This window comes from Lissotriton vulgaris, chromosome 11 (assembly GCF_964263255.1).
Source record: "Lissotriton vulgaris chromosome 11, aLisVul1.2, whole genome shotgun sequence".
Lineage (NCBI taxonomy): Eukaryota > Metazoa > Chordata > Amphibia > Caudata > Salamandridae > Lissotriton > Lissotriton vulgaris.
In genome coordinates, this window is record NC_141699.1 from 992,177,752 (window position 1) to 992,205,403 (window position 27,652).

Sequence of the window (27,652 nt, forward strand, 5' to 3'; positions counted from 1 at the left end):
TAGTATCAACATAAATGGCTGGAGGAGGAGAGAATATCATTGAGGAAGGAAGTGTATAGAACAAAGAGTTGAGCATCTACACTGGCAGATGAATGGGCAAAATAAAGTGCACCAATTGACAGAGAATGAACAAAAGTAGAACTAGGATGGGAAATGTGTAAACAAAGTATCTATGACTAAACAGATGAGGGTTTCAAACATAATATATTGAAAAACTGTGTAAAACGTTGCAGAGAGATTGGCAATCTTACAAGGTGTTAGAAACTGGGGTTCTGGTTGGCAGAGGTACGCATCCTGTCCAAGCAGGGTAAATCAGACACACACCCTAAATTAACCTGTGGTCACCCTTTGGCAGTTTTGCAAAGAGCAGTCAGGCTTAACTTGAGACAATGTGTACAGTATTTGTGCAACACCTCAAACAGTAAAACAGTGCAAACCTCAAGCAAAAACATTCCACACCAAGCTAGAATAATGGCTCTTAATTTAATAAATAAAACAAGACTAAAACGAAAAAAGTCCAATGACTAGAAAACTATATATGATTTTTTAAAGAAAAAATGCATAAGGAGCGCTTAGAGGCAATAAGCACATATGTGGGGTATCTGGTCATGCTGGACCAGGACAAAGTCAAAAGTTCAGGCCAATCGCAATGGATCGTGGGCTGGATACAGGGACCATCCAAGGTCTGCTGAATAAAATGACCTTGATTCTTGTTGCAACACAAAGATGCAGGGTGCAGTCGGGTAATCTGTCGATCCTGCAATTGAGGTGCTACCTTGTTTACTCAACGCAGCAATGGTGAGGCTTCGGTTCCGAAGATGCTTTCTGGAAGTTTTTTCTACAGATTTTGATTTTTAGATACTTCCGTGCACGTGCAGGCCTGCAAATGTCAAACACAGCTTCACAACCAAGTTTGGGGACAGCTTTTAAGACCCATCTATTAAGCATAGAGTACTGCATAGAGTCAGACAAACTGGACATCTGATTTGGTAATCTAGAGCACCATCAATGTCCGCACTCCCTCACTTCTTCATCAGCTGTTCCCTCTAGTTCTGTATACCCCAGATTTAGAAAGATCTGCAGAGACAAACTACAACTTATTTGATACTATAGCATTGAGAGAAAAGCTTAGCCAGTGGCTTTCAAGATTTACACTCAACACTGTCAGCACAGTGCCATAAAGGACAGCGGAGGAGAGCATGTTCCTAAAGTCATCTCAAGTCTAAAGTCGCCTCATTTCCCTATAAATGTCCATCTTGTGGCCAATAGTCCATAAATGGAGCTCAGTACTCCTGGCAGAAGAATTGATGAAGGCTATTCGTGTACCATTGAAGCTAGTTAAGGTGGACCACTGGTTATCCATACTTGGACGGGTGGTGCTGCTGAAGGGGACTACTCTGCTGAGGATTAATGTACACAGTGCAAAATTATCCATACTACATACTAAAGTGGACTTTAGCGTCCTTCACCTCGGCTCTTACTGCGTTTACCTAGAGGGGAGGGCCCCAAGTAGTGGCCTTCAGTAAGTGTTGCAAGTCAGCATTTGATGAAGGATTAGCAATGACTGACCTGCTGTCCTACTATAGAGCTTCCTACCTATTGGTCCTCAATCATTGGACCTATAGAACAGTGAACAATCCAACCTACCAGTTGGAGAAGTGGTTCACGAGCTATCACTCCTAGCTTCACTACAAATGCAGAGGCAGACTACCATCACCCACCACCCTTTGATATCAGCAATGCTGAAAATACGCTTAGAGATCTCCACTGGGAGGGCAGGGTGGCACGGGAGGGGAAACAACCTTTACAACACAACTTTTACAACTCACTACCATTACAACAAAACTTTTACAACGCAATATCCATTACAACACATGCCATTACATTGCAACCATTAAAACGCATGACACTACAACACATACCACTACAACGCATACCATTACAACGCATAGTACCCTTACACTATCCAACACTTACCCTACTGTGGCACCCCCTGGAGTTAGAATAGTAATTTTTACCCCTACACTATCGAGCACTTACCCTACTGTTGCACCCCCTGGAGTTATAATAGTAATTTTTACCCCTACACTATCCAACACTTACCATACATGCAATCTAATGGTATGCGTTGTAATGGTATGCGTTGTAAAGGTAGTATGAGTTGTAATGGAATGCGTTGTAAAGGTAGTTTTTAAAAATTCGTTGTAATGGCATGCGTTGTAATGGAGTGCGTTGTAATGGATGTTGCGTTGTAAAAAATGCGTTGTAATGGTATGCGTTGTACTGTCATACATCCCGTGGGAGATGCCCTGTGGGGCAGGACCCTGATGCTTCGTGGCTCGAGGGTTTCCTTGGTTGGGATTTCCTCAAGATCACTATTTTAGGTCACGTTCTGATTGGCTCTGACATGGAGTCATTTACCCGGCTTCAAGATGAATTTGGGCTGGAGCGCTCCCAACGGGCCCCCACATGCAGACACTGCATGCAAAAACAGAAGGATGATTCAGAAAATGTTGTAGACTTTAGTTTTGCTGAAAAAGCAATAGCCTATCACCTGTATCAAAGCAGTGGCAACTATGTAGTGAGAGAGGTAACAACAAGGTAACAATGGTCCCCATGGTGCAGGGGGCCCTCCAGGCAACCCCCTCAGGCACTGTTCACAGGCAGTGGGCCTCTGACCTGAGAGCTCCGGACTGGGTTTGGAGCATGGCTGGACCTACATGTACTTTGTAGGGGCGCTCACTCAAGTTGCATAAACCCACTGTATGGATACAAGCGTATTTTATATAGCGGGCACAGTGTATTTGCCTCAGCATGTGTGATGGTTATTATTCATGCAATAAACCTGATACCCTGTGATTCTGATTCTTTCAATAATGTGACGGTCCTGCATACACTGGGGCACAGATTTGGTCACTTGGAGTGCTCTGCTTGATTGATGATGGCATGGACATCTTTGCAATCTCCCCAGCTCTGTTAACAGCCAAGCTCGATGCATTTAAACTGACTGAGCGTGTTCTGATGACCAGTGGCATGGCTAGTGTGGTCTGGGCCCTAGTGCAAGGAAGGGAATGGACCCTCTGGGTGCTGTTGAATTGTAAAATGCAGCAATAATCATGATTTATTGGGCCCCTTATGCACGGACCCCCCAGTGCAGCTGTACCTTATGCACCAATGGAAGCTACGCCCCTGCTGATGACCACCCATCACCCACAGGAAGTGCCGGTGGAGGAGAAAAGAAGAGTGCAACCACTTTGCTGCCCTGCCAGAGCAGCATGTGATGCCAATGTGTGCAGGCCGGCAGTGACATGCGAGTGAGCCTGAGTCACTTATATTTGGGGCAACATTTACCAAGCCATTGCTCCAGCACTAGAACAATGCAAAGCAGCACACAGTCACAGCACTAGTCTACTATCTAATGCAAATTGTGTTTTGAATTGTAAAGGTGACCTTTCCACACCACAAAATCCACTTTGTGTCAATGAGTTTGCTTCTGGGGCAGTTCAGTGTAAATACCCATATACGACAAATAGCTGACGCAAAGCCCAATCAACTGATATATAATGGCTGGACTTTTTAGTCAGAAACTAATACCTAGTGAATACAGGGGCAAACAAAGGGGACTGTGTTGATTTTGCCCAGAAAACAATGCATTATTTGAGGAGGGCTGACATTAGCACAAGTAGTGCCCGGTGCAAGTATCTTTTTGGGTGCCCCTGATGACTTCCTTCTTCACGGATTACCTCACTTCCACCCTCTGGCACTGCCCCATAGCTCTCCATAGTCCTTCTCTCACAGGCATTTAATTTGGTTTATAGCACTACTCATATCTATATAGGGTGTCAGCATGCTTTATATTACACACATATTATCAATCAATCAATCAATCAATCATGACATTTGTATAGCGCGCTACTCACCCGGAAGGGTCTCAAGGCGCTCGGGGGAGAGGGGTCCGTTACTGCTCGAAACGCCAGGTCTTGAGTTGCTTCCTGAAGGAGAGATGGTCCTAGGTTCGCCGAAGGTGGATGGGGAGGGAGTTCCATGTCTTAGCTGCCAGGTAGGAGAAGTATCTTCCCCCGGCGGTGGCTCTGCGGATGCGTGGAACAGCTGCGAGGGCGAGGCTGGTCGACCGTAGCTGGCGGGTGGGCGTGTAGAAGGTCAGGCGGTTGTTGAGGTACTTGGGGCACAGGTCGTGGAGAGCCTTGTGTGCATGGGTGAGGAGTCTGAACGTGATCCTCTTGCTGACGGGAAGCCAGCGCAGGTTTCTCAGGTGGCCGGAGATGTGGCTGTGTCGGGGGATGTCCAGGATGAGTCGTGCGGAGGCGTTCTGGATGCGCTGGAGTCTTTTCTGTAGTTTGGCTGTGGTTCCGGCGTAGAGAGTGTTTCCGTAGTCCAGTCGGCTGGTGACGAGTGCCTGGGTGACTGTCTTCCTGGTTTCAGTGGGGATCCATCAGAAGATCTTTCGGAGCTTGCGCAGGGTGTTGAAGCACGATGATGAGACGGCGTTGACTTGTCTGGTCATCAAGAGGGAGGAGTCCAGGACGAAGCCCAGGTTATGTGCGTGGTCCATTGGCTTGGGAGTGGTGCCAAGGGCAGGGGGCCACCAGGAGTCGTCCCAGGCGGAGGGAGATGAGCCCAGGATGAGGACTTCCGTCTTGTCTGAGTTCAGTTTCTGACGGCTGTTCTTCATCCACTCGGCGACGTCTTTCATCCCTTCATGTAGGCTGGTTCTGGCGGTGGCTGGGTCTTTGGTGAGGGAGAGGATCAGCTGGGTGTCGTCGGCGTAGGAGATGATGTTGAGGTTGTGTTGGCGTCCGATGGCTGCGAGGGAGCTCATGTAGACGTTGAAGAAGGTGGGTTGAGCGATGATCCCAGTGGTACGCCGCAGATGACTTCGGTGGCCTCGGATCTGAACGGGGGGAGGAGGACTCTCTGGGTTCTTCCGGCGAGGAACGAGATGATCCACTCCAGTGCCTTCTCTTGGATTCCGATGTTGCTGAGGCACTGCCCTAGGGTGCGGTGGCAGACAGTGTCGAACGCTGCGGAAAGGTCCAGGAGGATGAGGGCCGCTGTTTGCCCATTGTCGAACAGGGATCTGATGTCGTCAGTGGCTGCGATGAGGGCGGTCTTGGTGCTGTGGTTGGCTCGGAAGCCGGGCTGCGAGTGGTCGAGGGATCCTTTTGTCTCAAGGAAGGCGGCAAGCTGTCTGTTGACGGTCTTCTCGATGACTTTGGCAGGAAAAGGGAGGAGCGAGATGGGGCGGAAGTTCTTAAGGTCGGTGGGGTCCGCAGTTGGTTTCTTCAGGAGGGCGCTGAGTTTGGCGTGCTTCCAGCTTTCCGGGAAGGTGGCGGTCTTGAAGGAGGCGTTGATGATGTCCCGGAGTTGGGGTGCGATGATGGAGTCGGCCTTGTTGAAGACGTGGTGGGGGCAGGGTCGGTTGGGGATCCGGAGTGGATGGTGTTCATCATGCGGGTGGTGTCTTCGGTGCTGACCGGGGTCCCGGCGCAGAGGGTGGTGGGCGCTGGTTCGGTGGTTGGGTGCGTGGTTGGCGCGCCAAAGCTGTTGTGTATTTCGGCGATCTTGCGGTGGAAGAACGAGGCGAGTGAGTCGCAGAGGTCTTGCGAGGGAGTGATGTTGTTGTTTACGGCGCTGGGGTTGGAGAGCCCTTTGACGATGCTGAAGAGTTCAGTCCAGAGTTCAGTCGTTCTTTGGATGCTGTCTTCTTGGTGGTGCGGATCAGCTGGTCGTGATTGCGGGTGGCTTGCTTGAGGGCAGTCATGTTGTCTGTGGTCTGGTTGTTGTGCCAGGCTTTTTCGAGGGTGCAGCAGTTCTTCTTGGAGTTCTTAAGTTCTTTGATGAACCAAGAGGCTTTCTTGCTGCTGTGTCTGCTGGGGGGGGGGGGGGGGGGGATCTTTATTGGTGCAAGGTTGTCTGCGCAGTTGGTGATCCACTGTGTGAGGTTGCTGGCTGCTTCGTTGGGGTCCGTTGTGCTGGTGGGAGGGTTCTGGCTGAGGCAGGTGGTGAGCTGTTCGGCGGTGATCTTGTTCCAGTTCCTGCGAGGAACCTGTTGCGGGTGGTGGTGGGTCGTGGTTCTCCTGAAGCTGAAGTGGACGCAGCTGTGGTCAGTCCAATGAAGTCCAGTGGTGTGGCTGAAGGAGATGTACTTGCTGGAGGAGAAGAATGAGTCAAGCGTGTGGCTGGCGTAGTGGTTGGGGGTGTTCACCAGTTGCTTGAGACCGAGGTTGGCGAGGTTGTCCAGCAGGGTGGTGGTGTTGCTGTCCTTGTTGTTCTCCAGGTGGAAGTTGAGGTCCCCTAGAAGGATGTAGTCAGCGGAGGGGAGGGCGTGCGGGCTGATGAAGTCTGTGATGTCTCCGCTAAATTGTGTGCGTGGTCCCGGGGGTCTGTAGATGAGGGTGCCTCTGAGTGTGGTCTTGGGGTCGGTGTGTATCTGGAAGTGGAGGTGTTCGGCAGGGGTGAAGGTGTCCTCGGAGCTGGTCGTGATGCGGATGGTGTTCTTGTGTATGATGGCGATGCCACCTTCAGCAGGTTGACGCGGTCACTCCGGGTGATCTTGTATCCGTCCGGGATGGCGATGGCGATGTCGAGCGCTGAGGAGGCGTTCGTCCAGGTTTCCGTGAGGAAGGCGACGTCTGGTGATGTTGTGTCGAGCAGGTTCCAGAGTTCGACGGCGTGTCTGTGGACGGAGCGGGTGTTGAGCAGGATGCACTTGAGGTGGTTGCTGCTGGTGCTTGGCTTGGCGGGTGCGGTGCAGGTCTGAAGGCAGGTGTATTTGCAGGCTTGGCAGGTGAAGGGTCCGTGGATGCGCCTCGGGGTGGCTTGATAGCAGGCGGGGGTTCGGCCGGAGTTAAGTGCGTTGAGGGTGGCGGCGTCGTAGGTCCGTCGTGTGGTCTGGGGTCGGCGGGGGCCAGGGATCCTGGCGCTGGGCGTGGTCCGGGCGTGGTCCGGGCGCGGACAGGCGTAGACAGGCTTGCCTTTGGCGCACCTTCGGCGCACAATCGGCGTGACCGCTGCGCGTACGCGCGGTCTCCATTTGAGGATCTCTGTGGCAAAAGTAGTAACCAACTGAGCTATAAATAAAATACATTTCTGTAATCTGCATGGTATACGCTCTTATGAACTAGTTTATGTTGAGTCAAAACTGCCTCTAGACAAAACTCTGATCTCTCTCCAGCAGAGACATTAATCACTACAGTTATCATGACATTTTTACTGCTACATGAAAACTGCTGAACAGCCAAGGAAATATACAGCAGGTGCTTTTAAACATGTACATTATCTTAACAGGCAGCCCCCCTTTCCCAAGGTCAACACCAGGTGCAGCTGCACCAGTCGCACCGACCTAAAGCCGGCTCTGCGCATGAGTGCTGCAGAACATACGCAGATACAATTTTTCTGACCCTTCTATGGTTGTCTATGCACAGAATTTGCATTGGAAGGGTATGCCTCGAATAAAAATCATACGCAAGACAGTGTACGCGCTCCACTGCACTGTGGCGTGAGGCTATGCATTGCGCATGACAGCCTGTTTGTGTGCTAGCACAAACAATGACACCAGGAGTTGGCCAGTATTTGGAGATGTGGCACTGCACTGTTTTCTTCTTTTCACAAATGTGAAATATTTGTAAAATTATACCTTGTTGTGATCCATCCAAAAGCCATTCATTAATCATGGTAACAATTACTTACTCAGCAAAGCCAGCCTGCACCGATGTGCATGCCAGCTGAGCCCAAGGTGGGTACTGACATGACTATGGTGAAGTGGGGAAGTAGGCTGACTGAGTGATATGGTAGCATGCTGCCACCCACCCATCTGACAATGGCAGCAAAGCACAACAACACCCAGTGCTTAATTTATAATAGAATGAGTGCAAGTGCCAATGATGCCGAGGAAGGCAGGGACGAGGGCAAGCAAAGGAGAAACCATAGCCCCTGGGAGCTGTGTGAATGCTGTGCTGGCATCCAGTATTAGCAGTGGTCCTTTGGGTAATGGCGGCAAGAAGGGGTGGGACCAGTCCTTGAAATGCATATTATTAAACAAGGGATCAGTGGTCAAGCACAAATATCAGCTAGAATGTCTGCGACAACTTGCTAACCCGGGTGTAGTTTTTGTGAACGAGACCTGGGCGGATGAGTCCTCTGAGCCCGATTGGAATATGGCCCTCCCCCCAGGCTACATAGTGACTAGACAGGATAGGGCTGGGAATAAAGGAGGCGTTATCGCCCTAATACATCCAAGGCACCTGAAGGTGTGAGTCGAAGCAATCGCACTGCTTCCAGCAGAGGTGATGCGTTTCTCTTTCAAGCTAAATAACACCTCCAAGTTCCAAGACCTACTTGTTTATACGCCCCCAGGCCCTAGAGCGGCTTTTTCCCAAGCCCTTCAGACCTTATTAGAGCCATGTCTGGACTTCCATACAATCACGATTTGGGGGTATTTTAATTATCATCTGGAGTTAAGTACCAACTCAGACACTGCAACTCTCCTGGACATTGCAGCAGCATACGGTCTTACTCAATTAGTGTCTGAGCCCACCCCTTCAGCCGGCCACACGTTAGATGGCATATTTACCAACAACCCAGATATTAGTTTGACTAAGACCTTGCCACTACCCTGGACAGACCATAGGGCGATCCACTTTGAGATTAAGACTTTAAAGCCCATCCTCTCGATCCCAAGCAGATCTTCTAGTATAAGGACTCGCTGGTGGAATAAGATTCAAGGGGGTGACTTAGATCATCCCCTTAATATCTGCCCCCCCCCACATTGGATAGGGAGAATGATGAAGCAGCGCAACAGTTCGATAACTGGATTTGCACAGCAATTAACTGTGTAGCGCCTGAAACAACCATCTCGGTTAAAAGAGGCTCAGCAACCACGCCTTGGTATAGGCCAGACCATAAACGCATAAAGGTCAACTGTAGGAGAAGTAAACAAATCTGGAGGCCGTACTACAGTAAAGAGCACAAAGTGGCCTACAATCTACAGCTAGAACAATATAAGGAGGCAATTATTGAGGCAAAACGTGCCTATTTAACGACTAAAATTGAGGCTGCCAGTAACTCCTCTAAGGAACTGTTCAAATCTATTCAAACGCAAGCCAAATCACAATTGGCTAATCAGTTCAGACCGGGCCAAGCCTTTTGTAACAAACTGGCTACTTTCTTTCAAAACAAGGTGCAAACGATCTATAACAATCTCCTTAATACCGCCGGTATTATGAATAGTGGTAACAGTTCATATACGGAGAAGGTAGCTCATTGCCAGCTAACCTGCGTCAGGCCGTTTACTCAGGAGGTCAACAACCTCCTCCTAACCATAAAGTCTTGCTCGCCCAATGCCCCCTGTCCCCCGGCCACCATGCATCTAGTGTCTGGAAACAGCTCACCCTTAAACCCTCTGTTAAACCAAGTTTTAGAGCCTGGTATTTACCCCTGTACTTGGAAAAAAGCATGTATCAGGCTGATCCTTAAAAAACCGCCCCTTGACCCAACTGAGACAAAAACCTATCGTCCAATTTCAGGGCTGCCGGTGGCGGCAACAATTCTTGAAAAAGCTGTTAACAAGGAGCTAACTCACTACCTTGAGCTCAATGATCTGCTTGATCCCACACAGCACAGCTTTAGGCCATGCCACTCCACTGAGACTGCCCTGATAATGGCAACAGAGGAGATTCGGAAAGTGATGGATGGGGGTGGGGGGTGAGGCAGAGCTGTTCTCATTCTTTTGGACCTATCAGCAGCATTTGACAGGGTAAACCACACGGTGTTAGTACAGTGGCTGGGGGGCGTGGGAATTGAGGTCACAGCACTGGCCCTTCTCTCCTCCTTCATAGAAGCAAGGGAGCAGAACATACACTGGGATAGTTTACAGTCCGATACCTTTCATCTCCCGTGCGGAGTACCACAAGGTTCGGCCTTGTCCCCAATGTTTTTTTAACATATATGTCACCCCTTTAGCCAGACTTATGAGAAAGCACGGCTTTACTTTAATTTCGTACGCTGATGATTCCCAGCTCGTAATATCTGCGACTAATTAACCAGAGACAGTGGCTAAGGGCTTTCATGCATGTGTGACAGAAATTATGGGCTGGATGAGCTGGAATTTTCTTAAGATAAACACCAATAAGACGGAGGTACTGGAGTTCGGCAAGGGCCTTTCACTTTGGAACAAAACCCGGTGGCCGACAGAGGCAGGTGATTGTCCTTGCCCCACTGAGGTCAGGAACCTAGGAGTGATATTTGATGATCAGCTCAACTTCTCAGCCCAGGTCAACTGTCTGACCTCCTCTTGTTTCTTCCTACTAAAGTGTTTACAGAAGATTTTTCACTTCATCCCAGGAGAGCTTCAAAAAACTTTTGTAGTAGTGCTCTTTCTTTCGAAATTAGACTACTTCAACGCGCTTTTTATGGGCATTGATAAGTCTCTGACCAGGAAATTACAATCACTGCAAAATGCTGTGGCACGATTGTTATTCAACATTCCCAAAGGCCATTCTACCTCGGCAAGCATAAGGTCTCTCAACTGGCTTCCTGTCCAGCAACGAGTAGAATTCAAGGCCCTCTGTCTGGTGCACAATGCTCTTTATGGTGGAGGGTCGGTGGAGATCCAGAGGGTGTTTTCATGGTACTCTCCAACCAGAACTCTTAGATCTACAAACACAGGCCTCATCCCACCCCTAAAATCCGTAGAGCAAGATGGGGGGTCCGAGTCTATCATACTGTGCAGCCAAGCTATGGAATCAAATGCCCTCTAGCATGCGACTCCAACCCAATCAGCTGTTGTTTAGGAAAACACTGAAGACCTGGCTGTTCCCTCTAAACTAAAAAAAATTTTTTGAAAACCTTTATTGTGCATGTAAAAGCATACAAATACGGGCCTACAACCGTTCAGGCCGGCCGCGAAACAGTATGATAATATAATAGGAAGTATAGCAGGATCCGTAGCAACTGTTAACATCTGAATACTCATGGCGGGCTGTTGGGAAAGCGTCAATACAAAGGAGCAATGATAGGTGGAAATAACAGCAGCATTTGGCAAAAATCAACGTATAGTCGCCCCGTTTCAATCAGTTCCCACCGCGGCCCCCCACACACTCGTTACCACCTGAATGTGCGCGGTACAAATCAAAAGAATCAGAGCAGCAGCGCTAAGACAGTCATCCACTATACTAACCCAATAAAGAGAAAAAGAGGGGAGGGGTAGAGAAGAGAACATTAGAAAGAGGAAAGAAGAACGCAGCGCCACTGCACGCGCCCCACAGCAAAGAAAGCACACAGAACTGGAGGATCCCCAATCGGGGTCAAGGCATGTAAGACATGATATACGTGCAGGCAATATCGTGGAAGTGAGGAAGGCATCTCCTATACTGCCGACTAACATTCCATGGAGGACGCTCGCGGACACAGCGTCCCGATAAAGGGATACAAAAGAGCCATAGAACTAAGAAATACGAACAATATAAAGTCCCCAACCCTCCCACACCACCCTGCACCCCTGCAGAAGGCTACGGCCTACCCCCCCAGCAGCGTGCCTGTCGCCCTAAGTAGGACCCGAAATACAGAAGAATCAGAAAGTGAAAAAAGAACACATCAGACAAAAAGGAGGAAGGAAGGGGGAAAGAAATCCAGTGGAAGAGGAGATCTGCAATCAAACATTCAGCTCCTACCCCCCGCCTTAACACTAATCAATCCCACATCGAAACGAGATCGACACAACCTCAAATATCAGGATCAAGAAGAGGAATCAGTCATATTGTCGCAGCTGCAGGCAGTCCTCATCGCCATACATCAATCCGTAGTCTGCCGAAGCAATTCTGTCTCACCCCTGTCCACGCCTGATCACAACTTTCGTGCACCATAAAGTAGAATACAGCAAGCAGTTCGGCATAGAGTGTGCACAGGATCGAAACAAGGCAGGCCAAGGGTGCAAAACAGAGGATCCCAGTCTCAAGCAGCAAATCAAACAATGGCAGTGGCAGACCAAACCGTCGAATAGCCACATCAGGAGCAGCAAACAGTCTGGGTGTGGCCCGCCACCCGGAAAAGAGAGGTATCTCCCACGGGGCAGCCATGAGACCTCACCAAAGCAGTTCGAATCGAACATCCGCCGAGCTCCCCAGCCAGACTGACCTGGACGGGCCCCGACGTGGGGCCCTCACTCATGTTCCCCACACTCAAAACTTCCTGGAGGGTCGAAGTTGCAGACATATGGTCCCTTAAGTGCGCAGTGGCAACACTCTCCGCAGCATCCGAGGGAGGCAAGGCAGCACACTCCGGCAATCGAGTCGCAGTCATGGGGGACGGTCCAACTGGCCTGGCGGCAGAACCGCTATCCTGCTCAACAGCGACAAAGGTCATGGCAGCACGCAAGGAGCATAGGGCGGCAAGGACATCACCAATCGTGGGCTCATGCCCACATGCTTCAGCCATCGTGCAGATCCACAGACCAGGTTCGCCGCCCCAAACAGGCCCGGGACCCAGGGCGACGGCCGCCATTTTGTCAGTGCAGCAGGAACGCTCCGTCTCTCACCTCCGGACCAGGCCGTTGAATAAGGCCCGCCGGAGTCTCGTCGAGCCCCCGCAATGGCAATCCTGGTGCAGAAAGATGGGCCACCAAAAAACAGGGGTCGCCGGCGTCACCATCTCGCGGGCGCCGCCCGCCGAATCCGGGCGAAGGGCTTCAAGATGGCCGGACAGGACAACAAAGGGGGGACCGGCCGCCTATACGGTCTACCCCCGTCCGAGGCGGACCGCGCCCCGCAACAGAGCCCCCGGGCCACCAGACCGGGCCCGGTCAGTCGCCACCGGATCAACCGCACAACGGCTTCTTCAGCCGACCCCTCTTCTCCACCGGGGGCCGGCGTCGACACCCCGCTCCGGCCGAGCGTCACTGGCGAGTATCCGGCCCGCGCGCCGCGGAGGCTCTGGAACAAACAAGGGCACAACTCCAGATCCGCGGCACCCTGGAGCCCCCGGGACAGATGGTGAGTGCGAACAGTGTGTCACCTTCCCATATTTCGCCGAATGTGTCTCCTCGGGGCAGGATGGGGTACAGGATATGCGTTGCAGGCAAGAAGGTTGGCGGAGCCGAGCTACAGTGTGACCATCTCGGTCCCGAGCTTAGCTCCTCCCCTAAACTAAAATTTTTATCTCTGGTTCTACAACTCAATCTCCTCCCGTTCACACCCAGCGCTAAGACGCCGTGGCATTTGAGCGCTTTATAAATATCTATCGTATCCTATCGCCCAAAACTCTGCTACGAAACCCATGGCTAGTGTGATTAAATGTCCGCAGAACAGTTTCAAATAGACACAATCTGCTATGCTGTGAAATAGGTGCAGTCAGATAAATAAACAAAGGCACTACGAAAGAAGCGATTTACAGCAACATTAGAAGGAGGCAAGAACTGATGAATCTGGTATGTGGCTCACATCAGAAGCGTCATCAGCCTCTAAACACAACTCTAAAGCAATAATTAAGTAAAAACATGGACATTAAAAGGAACTAGCTTTTGTGCAGATGTGGTCCTTGTGAAAGAGCAAATTGCATTCACTCAAAGTGAAGTTAACCAGCGGCGTATGCTGGCTGCACCACTGCCCCGTGCTGTGAGTATGCTTGAGAGGGAGGAAGTAAAATTTGACTGACAAAACGACAAACCAATGGATGAAGAGAAATAGATGAGAGCCCCTTTAAGTAAGTATATTATATGTATAGTTTTAGTAAAATCAAAAAGACTTGGCTAACGCCAACCCAAAAAAGTTGGCCATATACTTAATATATATATATATATATATATTTATTTATTTATTTTATTTTTTGGTTTTTATAGAGCGCGTAGTCACCCTTGAGTATCCCAGCGCTAAAACCTCGAACTCCTAACGGGGGGCACAGGGAGATTTCGAAGAAAAATCAGGGAAAAAGGAGGGTTTTGAGGGACTTTCTAAATCGAAGGAGGTTTGGTTCAGCTCTGAGGTTCGAGGGGAGAGCGTTCCATTTTCTGGCCGTGTTTACCGAGAATCTGCGGCCGCCGATGCGGGTTTTCTTCACCCTAGGGACAACGATAAGGTTTCCCTGTTCGGATCGAAGCGCTCTCGACGGTCTGTATGGAGTGATCCAGGTGCTCAGAATGGGGGGACCCGCATTGTTCAGGACCTTGTGTGCCAGACAGAGGGCCTTGAAAGCGACTCTTTCCCTCACGGGGAGCCAGTGAAGTTTTCTCAAGGCAGGTTTGGCCGATGTTCTTGCTGGGGTGTTTGTGAGCAAGCGGGCTGCGGCATTTTGGGTTTTTTGTAGTGTTTGCAAGGTGGCTTCCGGCGCCCGAGGTAAATAGCATTACTATAATCCAGCCTTGATAGCACTAAGCCTTGAATTAGCAGGAGGCGGGACTGGAATGGCAGTAGGGGGAGCACTTTCCTACATGATCTCAGGAGCCCGTAGCAGATGCCGGCTGTTTTCCTGGCCTGTGTACGGAAAGTAAGATCTGTCTCTAGCCACACTCCCAGACTCTTAACCTCAGTCTTAGGGGAGGGGGGGTCACCCATACAGGCGGGCCAGATGTTAGGGGGGAGACTCGGGGTTTTGTGACCGAGAAGCAAGATCTCTGTTTTTGACCCGTTAAGCTTTAGGTCAGAATCGCCCATCCATTGATGGACAGTGGATAGGCAGTCTTGTAGGTTGGAGGGCTGTAGCTTGGGGTGGGAAAGGGTCACTACCAGCTGAGTGTCGTCAGCATAGCTGACGATCGTGACTCCGAAAGGGGCGACCAGCTCCTCCAGTGGGGCCATATACACGTTGAAAAGTGTGGGGCTCAATGAGGAGCCCTGGGGCACTCCACACCGGAGGGGGATTGAGGGAGAGCGGCTTTCTCCTTCCCAGACTTGGAAGGAGCATCGGGAGAGAAAGGATGTGAGCCATCTCAGCGCACTGTCTTGTACGCCAGTGTTCTCTAGGCGCTGGGCTAGGACCTGGTGGCTGACAGTGTCGAATGCTGCGCTAAGGTCCAGGAGGACCACTGCCACTGATCCTCCTGTATCCATGATTTCCCTCGCTTTTTCTACTGCCGCCAGGAGGGCGGTGTCTGTGCCCTGACCTGGTCTAAAACCTGTTTGGGAGTTCTTTAGGCGGTGGTTTGCTTCCAGGAAGTGGGACAGTTTTTTGTTTGCGAGCTTCTCCGCGACCTTACCTATCCAGGGGAGGAGCGAGATGGGTCGATAATTGGATAAGTCCGTGGGGTCTAGTGACGGCTTGTTCAGCAGACCTTTAACAACGGCCTCCTTCCAGCTTTGTGGGACTTCTCCTTGGGCAAAAGAGGTGTTAATGAGGGCCGTGAGTCTAGCTGTGATGGTTCGGGCTATGTTTTTCGTGAACCGTACGGGGACTGAGTCGCTGGGGGCTCCACTTTTCGTGGTTGCCACTTCTTCTTCTGTGACTGGTCCGAATGCTGTTAAACAAGGGGATTCGGGTTTGTCCGTGGGATTCCCTGACGTGAGGGTACAATCCTTTGCAACTCCAGAGGTGGCCTGATTAGTAGCAGGTAGGGAGGAAAGGATTTTCTTGATTTTATTGTCGAAGAAGTTGGCCAGGTTAACGCATTTCTCCTCGGCTGCTTTAGAGTCCAAGGGTGTCTGCGGGGGGCTGGGACATGGAGAAGCTCTTTAAGTATGGAAAAAGTCTCTTTAGCAGAGCACGAGGAATTTTGTATTCTTACCTCAAAGAAAGAGCTTTTAGCGCTGTGGAGGGCTTGTTTATATGCCTTCATGGCAGTTTGATAGGCGTTTTTGTCCGTTGCTGTTTTATTTTTTCTCCATGTTCGTTCCGTCTTTTTGCACTCTTTCCTAAGAATGTTCAAGGCCGGGGTGTACCAGGGAGCATGATTGATCCTCTTTACATGTTTAAGAGAGCATGTTAATGGAATGAGGCTGTCTAGGGGGTTGGTGAGCCAGCTGTTAAATTCTCTATCAGCGGTGTTAGGGTCAGTTGAGAGGGGGCCGTCGGAATCCCTGAGCTTCGCTTCCCATTTTTCTGGACTTAACTTGTACCAGCGTCGAGTTAAAATCCTGGTTTTCTGTTTGGGGACCGAGGCGGGCTGATAGGACCAGTGCATCGGGACCAGAAAGTGGTCAGTCCATGGAAGGGGGGAGGGGTCTTGGGTTTGTAAATTCCTGATGTTGGTGAAAACTGGGTCTAGGAGATGACCTTTCTCGTGAGTGGGTTTCGAGTTCAGGAGCTGGAGGTCAGCTGACGCGAGGTCTGCTAGAAGATTCGCGGCAGTGTGGTCTGCCGGATCTAGGAAGTGTAGGTTCAAATCCCCTAGGAGAAGAAAGTTGGGCGTTGCTATTGTTTTTAAGAGGATGTGATCCATCAGAGTGTTTGAGAAGTCCCCTATTGAGCCTGGTGGTCGGTATACCAGAAGACCCGATAGTGAGGTGGTAGGGGAGACCTGAAGGGTGAAATTACAATTTTCACAGTCCTTGACCGTACCGTCGTTGATCCTGCAGCTAAGATGGTCTTTATAGAGAATGGCGAGCCCGCCACCTCTTCCAACTGGTCTGTTAAGGCAGCAGATTTGGTAGCCGGGGGGGGGTTGCATTGACCAAGTCTGAGCTGTTGTTGGGGGTCAGCCATGTTTCGGTCAGAAATAGGGCGTCTAGCGAAAGGGTTAGGGTGAGGAGGTTTATCTCGTGCGAGTGCTTTACTAGCGACCTGCAGTTCAATAGGCCCAGTCGAAGCATGCAGTTAAATTTCGTGGTTTCAGGGGTGTTGCAGAGGGGACATCCTGTGAACGGGGTGTCGTCCTTCAGGATGAATTCGCAGTGCGGATTTTTCTTTGTATTCCAGAGACGGAGGGTGTCCGGGGGGTAGGATAGGAGGGGCTGTGAATCGGGCATAGTGTCAGGTCCTAGGGCCGTCTGGGCCCGGACGGGCCCAGACGGGCTTGCCTTTGGCGCGCCTTCGGCGCGCTGACGGCGCGCCCGCTGCGCCCGTCCGCTGCGCGTCCGGTAATTGCACATCTTTAATGTGTAGGAAAGGGGCGGGTGGGCGTGGCCTCAAAGTGGGCGTGGCCTCTCTCCCTCGCCGTGAATGGCGGCAGCAAAGTTTGTTTGCTGGGTTAGAGTTGCAGCGAAGGGGTCGCTGTTTCGGCGCTTCTGGGCCCGCTCCAGTGGTGGTAGACGGGTGAGTGATAATTTTAAAAACACAGAGAATTAGGCGTGACACAGATATACAATTTTTAAAAATGCTTGCTAGTCTCCCGGCTTCCGCCTCAGAAGCTTACGAGATTCTAGTGAGTGGCGCTGAAGGCAGCGTTTATATAACGTGGGCGGCGGGTGGGCATGGCCTCTCTCCCTCGCCGTGAATGGCGGCAGCAAAGTTTGTTTGCTGGGTTAGAGTTGCAGCGAAGGGGTCGCTGTTTCGGCGCTTCTGGGCCCACTCCAGTGGTGGTAGACGGGTGAGTGATAATTTTAAAAACACAGAGAATTAGGCGTGACACAGATATACAATTTTTAAAAATGCTTGCTAGTCTCCCGGCTTCCGCCTCAGGAGCTTACGAGATTCTAGTGAGTGGCGCTGAAGGCAGCGTTTATATAACGTGGGCGGCGGGTGGGCGTGGCCTCAAAGTGAGCGTGGCCTCTCTCCCTCGCCGTGAATGGCGGCAGCAAAGTTTGTTTGCTGGGTTAGAGTTGCAGCGAAGGGGTCGCTGTTTCGGCGCTTCTGGGCCCGCTCCAGTGGTGGTAGACGGGTGAGTGATAATTTTAAAAACACAGAGAATTAGGCGTGACACAGATATACAATTTTTAAAAATGCTTGCTAGTCTCCCGGCTTCCGCCTCAGGAGCTTACGAGATTCTAGTGAGTGGCGCTGAAGGCAGTGTTTATATAACGTGGGCGGCGGGTGGGCGTGGCCTCAAAGTGGGCGTGGCCTCTCTCCCTCGCCGTGAATGGCGGCAGCAAAGTTTGTTTGCTGGGTTAGAGTTGCAGCGAAGGGGTCGCGGTTTCGGCGCTTCTGGGCCCGCTCCAGTGGTGGTAGACGGGTGAGTGATAATTTTAAAAACATAGAGAATTAGGCGTGACACAGATATACAATTTTTAAAAATGCTTGCTAGTCTCCCGGCTTCCGCCTCAGGAGCTTACGAGATTCTAGTGAGTGGCGCTGAAGGCAGCGTTTATATAACGTGGGCGGCGGGTGGGCGTGGCCTCAAAGTGGGCGTGGCCTCTCTCCCTATATATATATATATATATATATATATATATGCTGTATTGAACTAATAATAAATACATTTCTATGTGTCTGGATTTTCTTGATTTCCTTTAACTTCATTTCAGGTTGCTCTATATCAGAGCTGAGTTAGGGTGACAGGCCAGAGGCACTTTCTAAAATGCTTTGCTTGGTTCCCTAGTTCTCACGTACAGTACAAGGAGAAAAGAAACATTATCATAGTTTATGTTTCTTTTTTTTGTCCTCATATCACCACCCTGTAGTCCGTGGCTGCAAGCGCCTCTACCTCCATGCCTGGTCTGGTCATCTACTGAATGTCTCTCTACCCTGCTCAGTTACCTAGGAGCGACCGGCCCAACCTCGGTCTCAGCAGGGGTCTATGGTGTAATCATTGGACATTCCGCTTTTGGCCTGCCAGGTTGGAAAAGAGCTCCACATTTTATAATTTGTGGCCTTTTTACAGCATAACTGTAGGCCACAGATATAATTAACTGACCTTAGCCATTCTGCTACTGTTGGGAAGTCAGCAGTAACCCACTTTATACATAGTTCTCTTCTTGCGGATGAGGAAAAATATCAAGGAGGTCTGCTACCTCTGCATCTAGGGGTTAAGCCCCCTATTGACACTAAATAATATCAAGGTGTAGCTTACCTTGATTTCTTGACTAACAATTTCTGCAAGAATCTGACTTACTTTTACCCAAAAGGAGCTTAGCGCTGGGCAATCAGTGAACATGTGTTTGTCATTAGGGACTTCCAAGTGAATCTCATCAATGCTGTGAGCGTGTGCGTTGTGAATGTGCACCCTTTGTGAGGATTTGCCTTGTTATCGTGTGCACGGAATCCACGTGAGTCTCATCGCCGATGTCTGTGCAGGTGCATTGTGCACAGTTAGACTTTCATGAGGATTCACTGTTATCGTGTGCACTGGAGTAAAGGGAGTCTCAGCAACGCTGTGCGTGTGATCTTCGTGCAGCCTGAGACCTGTATGTGGAGTATCCAGTGATCTTGCACCCGGAGTGAAGGAAGACTCAGCGACACTGTGTGGGTGTGCTTTGTGGCAGCCTGAGATCTTCGTAAGTGAAGCGGCCCGGACCGGCAGTCCCAGAGGAGCTGTGTTGCCTGCCCGAGCTGCCGTTGCCATTTCAAAAATCTGCTTGGAGGCCCAGCCTCTGGACAATGAGAGGAGAGTGGGCTCGCGCCCCCCAGGTAACGTGTGTCGACTACTGGGGTGGGACGCGGACTCAGAGGGAGACGCTCTCGGCCTCTGTCTCATGCTGGCAGTGCGAGCTTCTGCTTCGGCTCATGTCACGGCCTGTATTGCCAAAGGGAGTGGCGGTACAGGGGCCCAGTCCGAAGCTGTACTTTGGAATTACATCGTACTGTGTTGGGGCAACTGTGAGAGGCTGACTGAAGGTCAGAAGAGGAGGCGGAGGGACCGCCTAAGGCCCGGTGATTGGGGCCTGAGTGTACAACGTAGTATTCCATTTCTGAGAGCGGAGTACCTGACTGACTTATTACACATTGCAACATTTCTATATAACAAGCTACTTGATTGTCGTATGACGCATTGCCTTGTTCCTGCATTATGAACTACCTGATAGGCGTATTGCGCATTGCATATTCCTCCATAATGAATTACCTGATTAGTGTATACACATTGCCTTATTATTTCAGAACAACTTATCTGGTGGTTGGATTACGCATTGCATTGTTTTACCTTGCAAAGTGCCTGATTGTTGCATTACACATTGCATTCTTTTCACTGCAGAGTGTCTGATTGCTATGTTATGCATTACAGTATTTTTACATTGCAAAAGTACCTGATTCTAGCTTTATGAACTGTATGACATGTGGTTAGAAGTACAGGAGAATGTTTAGAATTGCTCATTGACATCTCCAGAACTTACAAGGCCTGGCTGGCCTAACAACCGGCCAGGAGAAATATTACACAACCTCATATGTTGGTTTTATATTGTGAGGTCTTATCGTATATCTTTTTACATCAATTTGTACTTGTTTTATAAAACTCGTGTGGAGTCTATTTGTGGTGTCATCATTGGGTTATTTCGAGCGTGGTTGCGAATACTTTACACATTTGCCTTGAAGATAAGCCTGGCTGCTCGTGCCAAGCTACCGAGGGGGTGAGCGGGGCTATCTAAAAAGGTGACCTTCCTTTCCCTGACTTTGGAACGTGGGTCCCTACTTGGCCTAAGGTACCTACCTCAGCCAACCAGACATCCCGGGTCTAACAGTACTCTTACTCTAAATCCAAGCCTTCATCAACACAGTCCTAGGCTCCACCATCCCAGTCGCTTGGATAGGCAGTCCGACCATGCATCACGAAACTTAGTATTAACAGGAGGTGGAGATGAGGTACAGCCTTCTTATTGGCCAGTAAAATGGGTGGGGTTACATTTAAAACAGGGGATTGTGTTCTGTTTTGAAACGCAATGGAAAAATTCATTGTAAGGGGGCTGTAGGAAATTCCAAAGTGTGGGCACCTAGAAGAAGGGCTGTTATATGAAGGGGAGTGAGAGGATGGTGCACTACCAGCTTTCCAACAATAATGTCTCAAATAATTATTCTTAGTTTTGTCTTCTGAATTGTTGACAGAGACAGCAGAGGATGGTCACCTCTTCATTGTGCAGCCAGCTGTGGGAATCTACCCTTGGTGAAATTTCTTATCCAAAAAGGGGCATCGGTCAATATGAGAGATGTCTGCAGCTACTGCCCGCTACACAGAGCTGCACTGAATGGGCATACAGAAACCATGGAGTATCTCTTACAAAATGGCGCTTCAATAGATATGCTCACATCTTCTGGAGAATCAGTCCTGCTTATAGCTGTGGCCAATGGTCATACATCTGCCGTAAAGGTATTACTTCAATACAAAGCCCCATTGACTATTAAAGACAATAAGACATGGACTGCAATGCAGTGGTCGGTCATCAACGACCACGTAGATGTACTTGACCTGCTTGTATCATTTGGGGTTTCGTTAGAAGAAGAAACCAGTACTGGGAAGACACTCCTCCACTTGGCGGTCCTGGCTGGCTGTTTTCAAACCACAAAGTACCTATTGAGGAAAAAGTTGGATGTAAACATCAGTGATGAGGATGGACAAACTGCAACTCATATAGCAGCAGAAAATGGAACTGAGGAGGTAATGTACAAAACATGAGAAATGATCTTCACTCAAACATGTTCTGCAAATTTACTCTCATTTCTTTTACGACGTTTTAGCAACACATTTTAATACATTTAGTGTAAGAGAAAAGTTTTATGAAGAATGCTCCTTTTTAACACTTCAGGAAAAGAAGAGGGGCGGTACCATTAGGTGATGAGTAATGGCACATTGACTTTCTTTGATTGTAATTTTCCTGTATATCCTAACCCCTTGGTCAATGCAGAGCATCTGTTTCTTGAGTATTATCTCCCATTCTTGCCTAGCATGACTCAGTCATGTCACCAGAGAAAGAAATGTGTTACATTCTACCAATTCTTTTGTTGAGAATGCTCTTGTTCCTAATGTTGCTTTAGGGAATATCAATGTCCTTACTAGACTAACCTTTTGTAAGCCTTTTTTGAATTTACCTTTATTTAGGCAACCAAAGCACAGCATAAGAAAACAATTATTATTCTGTTGGTCTAAGTACATTTTCAAAGTGAATGGCTCAATGAAGACAGCGAGACGTAAAGGGAATAGTGAGCACCCCTGCCTTGTGACATGGCTAACTGAAATCTTTTCTCCTCTGAATCCATTTATTATTGAGTGGATAAAAAACCCTGTGCATAACCCTGAGTTTGGCCTGAAGAACCAAATGGTTCCTATACAAACCATAGATAGTCCTAGTTCACCATGACAAAAGGCTTTCTCGTCATTAAGAAAAACAGTATGCCCTCCCTCCCTCCCTCTTATGGAGAGGAAATACCTTCTGTTAGATCATGCGTGAAATCTGGTTTTGCCAACTGCCTGCGTCATAAAAAATCAGTTAGGTGGAACCCGCTACACACTCAATAACAAACATCAAGCAGATTGTCAAGATCTTCGTAAATATCTTACAGTTTATGTTGAGGAGTGCGATTGGTTGATAGGAACCACACTTGACTGGATCCTTAAGTCTGCATCTGTTCCTTAGGTTCATAGAGAGTTTCATTTAACAATGTTGGAGCACCTGCTTTCTTTACATAGAAGAATTTTGTTACCAAGTATTTACAATGTTTATTTATTTTGTTCTGTTTTTCCTTTGTTTGCACCTCCCTACTACTGTTTGTGCCTTACTATTTTTCTAAACTCTTCTATTTCGGATATTGTTGTTATTTGTAAATGATACATTGGTTTCTGACTGTATAATCAATACAGCTTTGAAAAAGGCCCAGGTCTGCTCACCACCTAAGGGGCAAAACACGTGTTTGCTGAAACCTCGTAGATTTTATCATTTCTGAGGCTGATTTATTCCTCAAATCCCAATACATTTTTCAATAAGTTAACACATAAACATTTGTATAACTCAAATTACCTGAAATTTGCCTTATCTCAACAAGAACTTCATTACATCTTCTATTGCCTCCCTGTGTTCCCCTTTACTTAATCTGTCCCGGTGGGCAAAGGGGTACCGTAAACAAAGTAGGGCTAGGCAAACACAACTATAAAGCAAGCCATTAAAGAACAATAGAATCCACATGAGACTACCCCTCATCTCGATCGCACTCATATAGTGTCTGCTTATGCAAGGCAGAGTGAAGCAGCTGTTGTTGATAGAAGATGGTCTGCATGTCTACCTCTGCAAGAGTGCATAATGGTGAAGAATGGTCAATGAGCAGTGTTCAAATCTTGGATCTGACGTAATGGATTAGCTAGCTATTATAAAAGCAGAGGCTTAATTCAATATTTAATACAAACTCAGATTATTTTGCTGCAGGAGAAACATATTTGCATGTAAAGATAAGGAAGATCAATTGGAAACAAAGATTCAACTGAATCAAAGATATCCAATGTTCATGCTCATCAGCTTCGCATCATGAGACGAAAGGTCTTGCGGTAAGGCAACCATCTCAATTTTCAAGGTGTCAGGTTTAGATTTAGCAACTGCTCTTGTGGCAAGTTTGTGAACTGAAGAGGAGATGGGTTAAGAGGAAGGTGAAAAATAGGTTGAATCTCCAATTGCTTCAACACCGGAAACCATAGGCTATGAAGCGGATATGGGGCTAAGAGAATCACTTCCATCTCCCCTCAAATCTTCTTTAGTTCCTTTGGGAGGAGGTGAATTGGACGAAAGGCATAAAGAATGCCAGTTGGCCAAGAGATGGACAGAGCATCCACTGCCCAAGCTTCCTGACACCATGTGTCTGAGCAGAACTGTGGAAGTTGAAAATTGGTTGGTGATGCAAACAAGTTCAACCATGGACCCCCAAACAACTTCCCCATCAAGTGAAACATCTGTACACTCAGGAACAAAATCACTGAAGAAGGTAGACTTTTCTCTGTCCCCGGAATATACATTGGTTTTAGAGATTTAACATGGGCTCCCATCTATGAAAATATGGCTGTTGTAATCTTTGAGAGAGATCTGCCCTTTGTCCCTCACTGCCTGCTGATGTAACTTTTCACTACCCAGTTGTCGGTTTTCACAGTGAATGACTGTGATGATCTATGCAGGGCATGACAGATACCCATTAGCTCCTGACAATTCAATGCCTGAGTGTGCTCTGTGATTGACCATTTTCCCTTCTAGTCCATCCCTCTACAATTGCAACTCACCCACAAGCAATGGCATCTGTGATTATCACTAAGAGATTCAGATACTGCAAAAAAGTTCTCTTTTGTAAATTTACAGGTACAGACACCACAATAGGTCTTGTTTCACCTCTCTCTGAGGACACTGGAGTGAGCTTCTCATGGTCCTTGGTTGAAGCCAACCACAAATGGCAGAAGATGGAACAACAGATGTCTGATGCGATGCCAACCCCAAGGTACTTCGGCCATAGTTGCTGCTAACAGTTGTTGAACTTGAGCCACACTCTGGTGGTAGCTTGAGTAAGAGAAAGAAAGTGATCTAGATCACTCTGAAAGCTATGGATTATAAATTCCCTTGTTCCACTTTGAGAAGGACTCCAATGAACCTTTTCTGTTGAGTGGGAACAAGACTGGATTGCTGGTGGTTGATTATAAACCCAGGATATGTAGACAACTAAATTCCCAATCCACATTCTCGTTAGTCTTTAAAAAAAAAGAACCAGATATGAGCCAGTCATCAAGGTTAAGGAAATATTGTATACCTTGCACTGCAATAATGCTACAAAAAGGGCCAAAACCTTCATGAAAATCTTGAGAGATGATGACACACTGAACGGAAGAGCTCTCAACTGAGAGTATTGTTCCTCCAATACATATCAGAGATATTGTTGGCTGTCTTGATGGATTCAAATATGGAAATAAGCATCTTCCAAATCCAGTCTTGCCAATCTCCCTCTGAAATGAGTGGAATTATCATCTTCAATGTTACCATCCTGAATGTAATCTAAAAGGCATGTCTGTTCAATGTTTCCCAGTTCAGTACTGGCCTGTAATTCTCTCCTCATTTTGGAACCAGAAAAAGCCTTGAATAAATTCACAGCACAGTTCTGCTAGCGCTTACTGAATCGCTAACGTCCTGCTAAGAGCCAGGATCCACGCGGCGAACAGCAAACGCCGAGCTAGCTTCCCACGCCAGTTCAGTAAATGAGCACTGGGCACTTCTGCACACGAAGCATTTCAAAAGTGCTGCACGCTACAAGCACTGCCATTTATGTACAAAGGAAACCATTACAATAAACTTTGCATCTTAGCTTGACACACTCTATCAGTCCAGTAACTGTAAACCAGCAATGATTCAGGGACTAGGGTAAGTCACATGGGTAGCAAAAGAAAATGCTTAGGACACGACCTGTCCAGGGTCGGAGCCACCTTATTCAGTAAAGACTGGGAGGAGGAGCATGGGTGAGGGGGACTAAGACCTAGCAGCAGGAAGCAGAACAGCTGGTATCTCTCTGCGCATAGAAACAAATACACCAGGATCAAGCTTTCTTCAGTGCCAGCTTTGCTCTCATATAGTGTTATATGGCTTGACAGATGTGTCAAAACACCAGGATAAACAAAGGGAATGAAGCCCACCACTTTCTCAACCATGGTAATCTAGTAGAGCCACTGAGCATAAATAACTAGGCAGGAATGAGTTCAGTCAGCTACTGCAAAGTCAAGCCTACCCGGGCTCATAAGATGGAAGAGGAACCTTACAAGTTAAAGGTTTAATCCTGCTAGTTCTGGTTCATCCACGTATCTCAAATTGAATACAAGCACCAGTGCAGTAAGCAGTAGCGCCCAGACATTCGAGAAGGCAGGGGGGTTACCGGACCACACACACACACACGCACACTCACACCCATCCATTCACATGCGCACACACAAACCCATCCACAGCAAGCACTCACTCATTACGCATACACTCATGCACGCACAGGCGCACGCACCAAACATAATCTTTTTTTAACTTACTGGGCCGCAGCAGTGATCTCAGATGGCAGGAGTGAAGCCTTGGTGGTTCCTGACACTTGGGCACTGCTGCCTCCTCTAATTAGCTGAACTTGTTATGGGTCAATATGTGAGAGGAAGAACAATTGTTACTTACCTGTAAACAGGTGGTTCTCCAGTATTGGTGTCGTTCATAAATTCACATGCTTGAATATTCCCAGTCGTCGAAGTGGGAGTCCCACGGTAAATAAAATAGCAATAATGCTAAATATATATAAATATATATATGTACACATAATACATGATAAAGAAGAGGAAAACATAATAGAAACCTCAAAAAACGATTCCTACATAGGAATGCATGGTAAAAAGAAAAACTATTTGCAACACATCAGTGTCATTATGTTAGTCCAAATTACAGCCAATCAGGCGCCAGCACCCTCTAGAACCTTCTCCTCAGAAGCTCAAGACCTCAGATTTTCGTAGCACCAAAGTGACCAAGAATACATGAGGAGAAGAGAGCCTCCGAGGGGAGCAGGGTGGGTCGCATGTGAATCTATGAAAGACACCAATACTGGAGAACCTCCTGTTTACAGGTAAGTAACAATTGTTCTTCTCCAGTATTAGGGGTGTCTTTCATAGATTCACGTGCTTGAATAGAATAGAAAGCAGTAACCTCCGAAACCTGAGATTGCTAGGCACATATGGCAAATGCAAGACAGTAATAATTATACAGTCATGTAAAACATCATAGCAATCAAGCAAAAAGAGCAAGGAGGGGGGAAACAGAGGCTCACCTTAATGGAAAAGATGGCGAAGCACTGCCTGTCCCACAGCGGCATCCGCTTCATTGATGGCATCCAAACAGTAATGTTTGGTGAAGGTGTGCCTGCTGGACCATGTCGCTGCACGGCAAATCTGATGAAGTGGCACACCGGCAAACAAGGCGGTGGATGACGACAGCGCCCTCGTAGAATGAGCCCTCACTGAAGACTGCAAAGGTTTGCCAGCTTGTGAATGGCAGAAGGTAATGGCTGAAGAAAGCCAATGGGCAATTGTTGGTTTGGAAACTGGATGCCCCTTACGCAGTCGTCCGTAAGCAACGAACAGTTGATCAGACTTGCGGAAGGAGGCAGTTCTGGCAATGTAGAATTTAAGGCATCGTTTGATGTTCCGCCGGAGAGCTTGGGACCGGAAAGAATGTTCGTAGGAACTCCGTAGGCACTTTAGGTAGGAAAGAGGGGTTGGTGCGAAGCGCCACTCCATTAGGTTTGAACTGCAGATAAGGCGGCTTGAAAGTAAAAGTGTGAAGGTCGCTCACGTGACGAGAGGAAGTCAGTGCCAAAAGCAGCGCAACTTTCCAAGTGAGGAATTTGATATCCGCCTTATGGATAGGCTCAAATGGTGACTTCATAAGTTGAGATAGGACAATATTGAGGTGCCAAGATGGAGGAGGGCGCCGCACAGGTGGGAACCTGCGGAAGAGCCCTTTGAAAATTTGCCTTATGATTCTGGATGAACAGAGGGAAGAAGATCCATCGTGTCGAAAACGAGAGATTACAGCTAGGAAAACTCTAGGGTAGCATGTGAAAGTCCTGACTGAGCGAGACTTAAGAAGAATGGAAGAAGCTGCTCCGGAGTGGAATGGATGGGATGGACATTCGCTGCCACGCACCAATGACAAAATCTCTTCCACTTGAGTTTGTAAGTTTTGATGGTAGACGGAGCCCTAGCTTGAGCAAGGATGTCTCTGCATTCCTGAGATATGTTCAAGTTTGCGAATTCAAGGAACTCAGGTTCCATGCCGACAACTGTAGCGTGGAGGGGTCCAGATGGCACACTTGGCCCCTGTCCATTGTTAGAAGGTCTGGACGGGGTCGCAGAGGAATGGGCTTGCACTGG

General features: G+C 48.4%; 1 protein-coding gene across 1 annotated transcript in view; it reads left to right on the plus strand.

Annotated features, from left to right (window-relative positions):
- LOC147683832 (uncharacterized) overlaps positions 1-27,652 on the plus strand; it is a 65,385-nt gene that overhangs the window by 18,672 nt on the left and 19,061 nt on the right. Inside the window, exon 2 of the mRNA XM_086944916.1 lies at positions 20,854-21,403. Within this exon, the coding sequence (XP_086801042.1) occupies positions 20,854-21,403 (550 nt within the window). The remainder of the gene's footprint in view (positions 1-20,853; positions 21,404-27,652) is intronic.